This window comes from Cydia pomonella, chromosome 2, assembly GCF_033807575.1.
Source record: "Cydia pomonella isolate Wapato2018A chromosome 2, ilCydPomo1, whole genome shotgun sequence".
In the NCBI taxonomy this organism is placed as follows: domain Eukaryota; kingdom Metazoa; phylum Arthropoda; class Insecta; order Lepidoptera; family Tortricidae; genus Cydia; species Cydia pomonella.
This window is the reverse complement of record NC_084704.1, coordinates 1,190,338-1,200,552: the sequence shown is the minus strand read 5'-3', so window position 1 is coordinate 1,200,552 and position 10,215 is coordinate 1,190,338. Positions and strand designations below refer to the sequence as shown.

The 10,215-nt window shown below is 37.7% G+C and overlaps 1 protein-coding gene across 1 annotated transcript; it reads left to right on the top strand.

The window, feature by feature from the left end:
* The first annotated feature begins 3,712 nt into the window (after positions 1 to 3,712).
* On the top strand, positions 3,713 to 10,076 carry LOC133515621 (lipase 3-like). Its single transcript, XM_061848193.1, has 7 exons — positions 3,713 to 3,904; positions 5,163 to 5,287; positions 6,605 to 6,681; positions 7,281 to 7,495; positions 8,038 to 8,187; positions 8,436 to 8,600; positions 9,687 to 10,076. Exons 1-7 carry the CDS (start codon positions 3,776 to 3,778, stop codon positions 10,074 to 10,076), a joined length of 1,251 nt encoding a protein of 416 aa, XP_061704177.1. The 5' UTR covers positions 3,713 to 3,775.
* Positions 10,077 to 10,215: the final 139 nt, after the last annotated feature.

Here is a 10,215-nt window from a genome sequence, read left to right as displayed (position 1 = left end):
CACGAAGTCGATAATCAAAGTCGTGTCAAAACAAGATCAAACTTAATTAAAAGTGGTAATAAGTTTTTGGCAAAAATTTCATTTTTGGTACAAGCTTTTATCGCTGACTGTACTTTTTTGTCCACAGGCTACTAATACTCATCGAGACAATTCTAAAAACCCCAAACACAATTAGGTTGCGTTGTTTTATCACTGAGTTCCTATGGCTACCTCCTGTCTCCATCATCAGATCAGCTTGACGGTACCATAATATTGCATTGTCACCCGACTTACATATGTATGCAAATTTTCAGCTTCATCGGAAACCGGGAAGTGGGTCAAATTTAACTTGCAAGATTTGTCCCATACATACTACTAGGGCAAGTTAAATAAAAGCTTGTAAAAATAGACGCAAAGGCCTGTGATGATGATGAAGGCTTGATAGTCATCTCCGCGAAGTAATTTGTCCTATCACTAGGGATGGGACGCGGATTGCGATGATGATATACTCGTAAATTAAGTAGGCTTAAATAAATGATACAAGAGAACGAGTGAACAAAGCCTCTAATGATGCTAGAATAGAACCAGCGTCTTCTGCACACATATTTTTGGCACTTTTTTCGTATCGATATTTTCAGACGTGACTGTACAATGAAGTTTTCCAATAAATTCCTTTTTCCTTTTGAGATACGTAACTCTAAAAGCAGACTTCACAAAATACTCTATATGTCATTAAAGTCATTAATAACTCCATGAAAATGCATCACATGACAATTGCCGTTTATTATTTCATGATATTATTGCATGATAAGCTCGACCATTATACGTACACCGTGCATGGATTATGAATATTATTATAATGACTGCGGTATATATCCATTTATATGAACTAAAGAATACAGTCGGGCTCGTTGAACTACATTTATTATTACGTATAGAATAATGTATAATTTAGGTTTTCAAGGCACATTTTTATATATCTATCCTATTTAGTTTTTTTTTAATAATTATCTGGTGCTTTATTTCACGCATGGTGTGAAATAATTTATCTTAAATACAGTCGAATACCCTTTTGCGGGTATGATTACCAGTTAACCATATGGCATATCTGAAATATGTCAAGGTGGTTGCAGTGACAAAAAAAAACATGTTACCTCCTTTTCTACTTAAGTAGGCGTTAGGACGCTGTCTTTTTAATTTCATTGTATGACATCCAAAATCAACAATAATCGTTCTTTCACCGGTCTCCCTCATTGAAGTCGGTTTTTTTTTCTTTAAAATTATTTGATAACAAATCATAGGTGTATCTCGCGACCTAAACGCGTAAGCGCCATGAATTTTACGACGCTTACAACGTTTTGGTCGCATGGCACAGGTTGCGATTGCGACATGCGACAATTTCGTTGTTCTCTATAATAATAATAACTTAATGCTCGGACCACGCTAACTTTGCATAAATTTGGCACTAATGATGTGTACTCATCCCTATACTTTCCACACTTGACGTAGAACTTGGCATGAAAACTTAACGTGGTATGACCTTCGAGCGACACCGGCCGCCTGACACGTCGGAAGGGAGGGAGCCCATGTGATATCTTACCGAACAAATCATTCTGCCATTTTTTGCGGGGGTAAACGTGCCTACAATCACACTTCTCACACATACAAAATCCAATCTGTAAAAACGACAGAAATACATAGAAAATGACAAACGTCAGAGACAAATGTTGAAAACCTCGATCTCTTTTTGTGTACGGACGAGTCACAACATGCACCGCTATAGGCACAGTTGTGCCAATGCTTTGGCAGAGGGGAAATAGTATGAATGCCGTCTCCCTTCCCGGTGTTGCTCGAAGGGTAGTAATGATATGACTCTTTGTTCAAGTGCTACGCCAAGTTTCGAGCCAAGTGTGAGAAATTAGTCAAAGTCTATCACATACAGACATTGATAAGCAACAAAAAAATATCAGAATACTGTAATCTTTTCACCACACCAATTGGTAAAGGCTCTCATAATTGTTCAAAAACTGATAGAAAGTTGCATTTTATCCATATGTGTGGCAAAGTAATTTGATGCAAATTTTGAGTTGTTTCTTTAGCTTGGAAGAATTGACTTTTAAATGATGATTTTAAAATGATTAATATTTAATAACGTTCATTTGGATTCATTTGATTTGGTTGCGTTGCGTATGTTCTTTCCTTTACTGGCGCACGCGTATAGCCCATCTATACAAAATCCTATATCTATGGTCCGGCGGAGGGTTATATGAAACCTGAAGTAAGTAGAGACTACTCTCACCAGGCGGGTGTTATGCCTGGGGACCGAAGTCCACAAAGAGTTGATCAGAAGTTGTACTTATGGTAACTCCCTTATGAAACTCCGTAAGCGCGATGTAGGTTTCTACCAAATTGCGTTCTAGCTTCCTAAAGCCATATACAACAACATAACGCCATATAGAACATTGATGCACGATGTCGACAGTGACAGAAGAGACGCCACAAACCTATTTAAGTATGGAAGGTAGAGGCAAGACACAGAAACTCCTTAAGCAGAATTGTTGCAAAAGTGTCCAGCTGTCAGCTCTAAATAATAGTTCCGAATTTCTCCAGAGTAGCTCTAGAGTAGCTAAGAATCTAGGCGTTATTGACGGAGTGAATTGCGCTGTCTATGATTAGATTTTTTTCTCAAGTATTCTAGGTATTATAGCGCCACCTATTTATGGTTTTTTGTCGGACACTTTTTGGTATATGGAGATTTTGTTCCTTGCCTCTACCTTCCATAATACTCTCTCCAGGCGGGTGTTATGCCTGAGGACCGAAGTCCAAGTTGTACTTATGGTAACTCCCATATGAAACTCCGTAAACGCGATGTAGGTTTCTACCAAATTGTGTTCTAGCTTCCTAACTCCATCTGTTAGAACATTGAGGCACGACGTCGACAGTAACAGAGGAGACGACACAAGTCTATTTAAGTCTAAATTATAGAAATGTACTTACCTAACATAATCATATCGTACTTACGATCCAAAAAGGTCATATAGGTATATTTGGGCATAGGTTTTTACTCAAAAACTCAACAGGCACCTGCGATAATATCTTGCACGGTGTATACGGTCAAATGTGCAAAAATATCTGACAAAAGACACAATAGCGAATCATATGTATTTTTAAGGTTTCGAGCATTTGTGTGTATATTGTACATTTTCGTCGTTTTTAAATTTTTTGTTATTTTACTTTGTTACGTATTGCAATTTAATGGATGACTGTCATTGGCCTTCTTTTATGTAAGCATTTATATGTTTAGTTATATTTACGGCTGTTGTTATCCTGAATACCAATAAAATAAAAATAAAATAAATATATTTATGGACGGTAGAGAAAGGACAACGATCTCTTATGGCAGAACCCGCAGAGCTGTTGCAAAAGTGACCAGCGTTCAGCTTTAAATAATAGTTCCTAATTTCTTCGGTGGCGCTAGGTAGGAAGGCTTATGGAAATACATAAATACATATATTTGCACGATAAGTTGTTCGATATAATATCAAATGACAGGTCATGCACGGATTTTTTATAAAAACAAAAAAAATACTAAAGAAAACGTCATGGTACGTAACGCTAAAGGATGAAATCATTATTAACAGCGTGAAAATATCGTCAGTAAGAACGATGAAACATCACTGCAATGTTTTACATGAAGGTACTAGGTACCTATACTTAACAAGGAAATTGATCGGCGTTTTTGGTCAGCGTATATAAATAAAATCACTGTGAAGACCGTGACATTGAAAGTGCCACCATGCTGGGAGGTATTGTTTTGTTGTGTTTGTGTGTTTGTGTGGCCTCTGGGCATTATGGACGATCTGATGGGATAAGCCTGGACCCAAAAGTTCCGGAAGAGATTTTGGAAGATGCTAGGCTGAAAGTGGTAAGTTTTTAAGTGGAAGACCTTAAAAGCGAAAAGGAAAAAATTATCAAAATTTTGTAGCTGCAGAAATCTAATTGACTGAGCAAACGTGAAACATCGCGATTTCAGCTTGTAAGAGGTTCTCAATCGGTTTTATGTATTTTTAATGCTTGTTTCATTAGAGCTCCGTTATTTCTAAACCGATTTTAATAATTATTTTGTGATTGATATTCTGAAAAAAAAAATCAATTTTTGGGAAGATCCAGTTCTGATGATGGGATCCATGAGGAATCGAGAGAACATACGTACACTATATTCTTAGTGGTTTTAGTATTTTCATCAACAAATCAAGCATTTACATTAACAAAAGTGACATTTGATGAAGTGGAACTCTGCGGATAAGACCAGAACGGAACACCTCAAAGACACGTAGGTATTTCATGTTTGGCGTCTTCTTTAAGTTTTGTTCAGAAAGTTAGGTTTTTAAATAAGATTCATATCAAGGTCGAATTTTGATGAAATGGATTGACGGAACTCCTAAAGACAAAAGTGGAAGACCCGCTCGAAAACGCCTTTTCATACAAATATAGTCCTCATTTTCCTCTGAATATTTTCAATAATATTATTATATATATATTTTGCTATTACCAACAAGTACTTACATACTATTATTTACAAAAAGCTGCATTAAAAATAAAAATCAATTTCCTGAATACATACAAACTGACGGCATTTAATTACGTAATTATAAGATTTAGAATCTTTGAAATGGACTATTTCATACACCATTAATTTGGTAGCCAAAATTAAAAACCATGTATTACATAGATCACAGGGAACTATTATAATATAGATGATCATTATGGTATGTTATCGTATATATGATATGAGAATATTAATGCGAAAAATATCAATTTCCGATCTTATAACGTCCAAAGAAACACTAGGTCGAAAATTAAACCCTTTCTTCGATTTCATGTTCTCAGAGAAATAATATATTTGTATGTTTATTTTCACATACTTACGAGTAACACCGATAGCCAACTGGTGTTATATTCTCTGAAAATACTTAATATCGCTATATGCAAACACAAAATTCAACCTTTGACGTGCATGTACATTCAAAAAGTTTGCATCTTTGTAAAGACTCAAATGCAGTATTTTAAATTGCGCTCAGACATGTATAAAGCAAACCAAAGAGCTCAATAACCCTTCTGGTTCAGCCTTTCGTCTCATTTGTGCAGGCGTCGTTAATTTCACCAGTACATTATTGTTTTAGCCTGCACTCGTCCGAAAGTACGGTTACCCCTTGGAAGAGCACCGGGTCACTACCGCCGATGGCTACATCTTGACCGTGCATCGGATTCCCCATGGTCGTGATGCTGGGAATGGAACAACAGACAGGTAACCATGTTGCCATAAACCTACTAACATAGGTAACCACGTTGCCAATAAACATATTAACATAGGTAACCATGTTGCCAATAAACCTACCAACATGGGTAACCATGTTGCCAATAAACCTACTAACATAGGTACCCATGTTGCCAATAAACCTACTAACATAGGGAACCATGTTGCCAATAAACCTACTAACATAAGTAACCATGTTGCCAATAAACCTACCAACATGGGTAACCATGTTGCCAATAAACCTACTAACATAGGTACCCATGTTGCCAATAAACCTACTAACATAGGGAACCATGTTGCCAATAAACCTACTAACATAAGTAACCATGTTACCAATAAACTTACTAACATAGGTAACCATGTTGCCAATAAACCTACCAACATGGGTAACCATGTTGCCAATAAACCTACTAACATAGGTACCCATGTTGCCAATAAACCTACTAACATAAGTAACCATGTTACCAATAAACCTACTAACATAGGTAACCATGTTGCCAATAAACCTACTAACATAGGGAACCATGTTGCCAATAAACCTACTAACATAGGTAACCATGTTGCCAATAAACCTACTAACATAGGGAACTATGTTGCCAATAAACCTACCAACATAGGTAACCATGTTGCCAATAAACCTACTAATATAGGGAACGATGTTGCCAATAAACCTACTAACATTTATCTATGTGAGTGTGAGGTTCATTTTGAGTCTTCAGGAACACTGCAACTACCTATAAACCTATAATTTTAGAGGTCTACTTACGAATTATCATAGACACTTACGTCTTATCATTATAACAAGGTAACATAAAGTGCCTAATCAAAGATATAAAATTGAGTAGCTCAACGCTAAAAAGATTTTATCGCTGCTTAGATAGCATTTTATTCAATCGTGATATAATAGAGAGCTTTTCAGTCGAGAACAGTGTTTAGGTGACGAAGCTTGCTGAGTTGCCTAAGTAAGGTACGAGATTGAAAAGCTTGATTGTATCACTATTGTATAAAATACTTTTTCTACGAGTCATCTGAAATAATACTTTATTTACTATAAAACCCACATAATTAATGAAAATTGGTAAATATGTAGTACAAAAGACAAACACGCGACTCCGCGCGACCCCGCGCCTTCTATGGGAGCACGGCGGACGTGATTGGTCTTTTTTTTATAGTTGACTACAGCATATCGAAATTAATCTTATAGTTGAGTTGAGCGCCCATACATAAAAGTATGCAGTTATAGTTTGGTATACGAAATCTTAATTCAACCATTACAGTTGACGAGTAGAAAAAGTATGTTTATTGCAGGCCCGTCGTCTTCATTATGCACGGTTTGATGTCTTCTTCGGCAGATTGGGTCTTGATGGGACCCAACAAAGGGTTAGGTAAGTTATGTTGTCTACCATTACAGTCCATTTTACACTACTATAAAAGTGTCGATAAACTTTGTCGTATGACGTTTTAGAATATAGAGTAATGAGGATCGGTAGCAAAGGTGACAATCGTTGGCGCTACAATAACGAAACGCTTTGTGTCTCTATCACTCTTCCATATTTAGTGCAACAGTGACAGTTGCGTTTCGTTCGCTACGGAGCGTAAACGATTGGCATGTTGGCTACGCACCCTGTACTTGTACATCGGGTACATCGGGACATCCATTGGCGAGACTGGAGAGTTGAATTAGACGATTATTATTCGTTGGTCTTAAATAAATGCTATTTTATTTAGTTTAAATAAAATTTTATACAGATGATTTTCCCCCGTTTGGTCCAAGATTTGTCCTTAGGTATTATAGATTTAATTGATTAAAACTAATTATAAATAATTTGACATTAACAATATATAATGTATACATATGTATCGTTAGTTGCGATAGCTATTAGGTAATTTGTTATATCAGTTGTTGTTATGTTCATGTATGTCAGCGTTTTGATTTGTGCAAATAAATACTTTTCGGTTTCATAAACGTTTATGTATCTTCCAGCCTACATTCTAGCCGAAGACGGTTTCGACGTGTGGCTCGGCAACGCGCGCGGCACCCGCTACTCGCGCCAGCACATCAAACTTAACCCTGATTCAGGAGCAGAATTCTGGAACTTCTCCTGGGACGAGATCGGGAATATAGATCTGCCGGCCATGATCGATTACGCTTTGGACAAGTCGAATAAGAAGAGGCTGCATTACATTGGGCATTCACAGGTGAGTATAGTGATTCTCTCCGTTTTTCTATTTGTTTTATACCTATAGGAGCAAACGAGCAGACGAATTGGTCGCACATGGATACCTACCTGCAATATCAGAGGGGTTTGCCGGCTTTAAGATAGGATAGACTCTTTTCTAGAAGGTTTGCAGGTCGTATCAGTCCGGAAATACCGCGGGCGGCATAATTTTTTTCAGTACAGCCAACAAATAGGTAGTCGTCGTGAATAAAAATCATTGGAAAATTTCTATTGTATTCTTCTGGCCCAATAAATTTGCGATTGTTGTGTGGCAAGGCAGAGTACTCCGAAGCATCAACTATCATCAGAACTTCCTTGAATTTGAAGCTCAAAGTTAATAAGAAACCTTAAAATTGTTTATTTGTATATATTTAACGTTTACTGCCAAATTTTCTTTATCAGTAAGCAATTACGCGCTTGTAAGACTACCCAAATGAATCTCAATTTTTCCGGTACAAATACATAAACTACCTGAAAGCCTTTAAATACTATTATTTGTTTTAATTGCTGTGTAATTTCCAGGGCACCACGTCGTTCTGGGTCATGTGCTCACTTCGGCCGGACTACAACCAGAAGATCATCTCCATGAACGCGCTGGCGCCCGTGGCTTACTTGACGTACAACACCGTTCCTCTTCTTAAGGAGATCTCGCTTTTTTCTACCGTCTTTGACGTAAGTTATTATCACAAGGCTTTATCATCATTTTCTACGAAATTCGTGTGTATATTAGCAGGTTATACAACAAATATCATTTAATTCAACAAATTCAAATATCTTCGTAGGTATCTTAAGGAAGTCATCGATTTCATGCTCTCTGTAAAACAATTTGATGTACCTATCTATAACATCTATAGGAAAAACCCTATTAAACAGTAAAATTATTATCAGTGTATATAAAATCTGTCGTATCCTTTTTACAGAAACTTAGTAATCTGATCGGTGTGGGTGAAATCCTTCCGATCACCAACTCTTTAGTCATGCGGTGGGCCGGCGAGAAGCTGTGCAGCGACACTGCTGTATTTCAGGAGATCTGCACCGATATTATTTTCCTCATCGGGGGGTGGAACTCGTTGGAGTTTAATAGGGTATGTATTCTAAGCACATTCTTAGCGTCTTGCGGGTTCTGAAACCATACCAAAAGGACGCCGCAGGCACCTAGCATAAGTAATAGTGTGAAATACTGTGTAGGAGCGGGGGATGATTTGCCTGACTTTTTAGCCCAGCGAAATCAAACTTCGAATCGAAAATCTTTAACAGGTAGCCACAGGCGCTCAGCATGATCTTTTAAGCAGTTAGGGCACTCCCTATCAGTAAGACTTCATTTTGGCATTACGACCACCAATGGTTAAGGGGCTCTTCCAACCGCCCCCCCCCCCCCCCGCGGTTTTAATCGATTTTTGACAATTATTGTCACTATAGATAGAATTATAAGACAAACGGCTATAGGTTCTTCAATCTTTCATCTCCATTCTTGACTGCCGGATTTTGAAAGAAATGATTACTTGTTTTTTTATGACTTTTGACGTCTCTAATAACTGGTCAAGGATTTTAATTTTAAACTAATTAACACAAAAGTTATGGCCAGAAAACCGGTTTTATGGCCTAAAATTATTAAACTTTGATGCCAAATATCTCGAAGACTTCTGACTTGACTTGACTATTTGAACTTTGATGTAAATATGTGATACTATATTGCTTCAAGCCGTTGCTGTTAATATGATAAGCTATAAAAACCATTGGCGCTAAGGGGTTCCCTTAAATAAATACCTAAGACATAAGCTTCGCGAAGCGCGCTTCGAACGTCGGCCACCGCCTGACATTCAAGCATGGAGGGCGCTGTGCGACGCCCAGTATATTTACAAAACCATTAATTTTCACTGAACATGGGGGTCAAATTTGTACCTCTGATCCGTTTCATCCGTACTGAACACGACATCCTGTATGCCTATTACGGACGTGCTAAATAACTGTTAAATCTAGTTACGAGACTAACTAATATATTCACAGAAGGTGTACAGTCAAGGTATTAAATATCGATACGGACAAACTGCCAAAAATATGTACACACTACCTTCATGTATGGGCAATAAGGGCGTGTATACATATTTTTGGCACTTTTGCCGTGCCGATATTAAATACCTTAACTGTACTAAACTAAGATTTATTTTCAGACCATGTTCCCAGTTATCCTAGCGCACACCCCCGCAGGCGCTTCCGTCCGTCAGTTCACCCACTACGGCCAAGTCATGCACAGCGGCTCCTTCCGTCGCTTCAATCATCTTGGCTTTTGGAACTACAAAATCTACGGCACCTGGGACCCTCCTCTATACGACCTATCCCAAGTTAAAGCTCCAGTCTTCCTCCGTTACTCCTTATCTGATCCCTTAGCACATGTTGACGATGTGGAGAGATTAGCGAAGGAACTTGGGAACCTTAAAGCAAAAACTAGTATACCGTTGAGCAGTTTCAGCCATTTGGATTTCATGTGGGGGATTAACGCGAAGAAGCTGGTGTATGACCAGGTGATTGCTGATATGAGAAGGATGGAAGAATCCTTATAGATCTTTCTAATGGTAGTTGCTTTGCTTGTTAATCTCAAATTGTAATCCAAGCCAAAGATGAAAGTAAGATGGATAATCTTTCTATGTTAAATATATGGTTAAATGTAGGTAACGTAAGGCTTATACGGGTATAGTCAAA

What these genes read in the sequence shown, in the direction of transcription:
- LOC133515621 (XM_061848193.1), top strand. Translation starts at nt 3,776, where the DNA reads ATGCTGGGAGGTATTGTTTTGTTGTGTTTGTGTGTTTGTGTGGCCTCT. An exon ending in AAGATGCTAGGCTGAAAGTG is followed by an intron (nt 3,905 to 5,162) that starts GTAAGTTTTTAA and finishes TTATTGTTTTAG; the next exon opens with CCTGCACTCGTCCGAAAGTA. An exon ending in GGGACCCAACAAAGGGTTAG is followed by an intron (nt 6,682 to 7,280) that starts GTAAGTTATGTT and finishes TGTATCTTCCAG; the next exon opens with CCTACATTCTAGCCGAAGAC.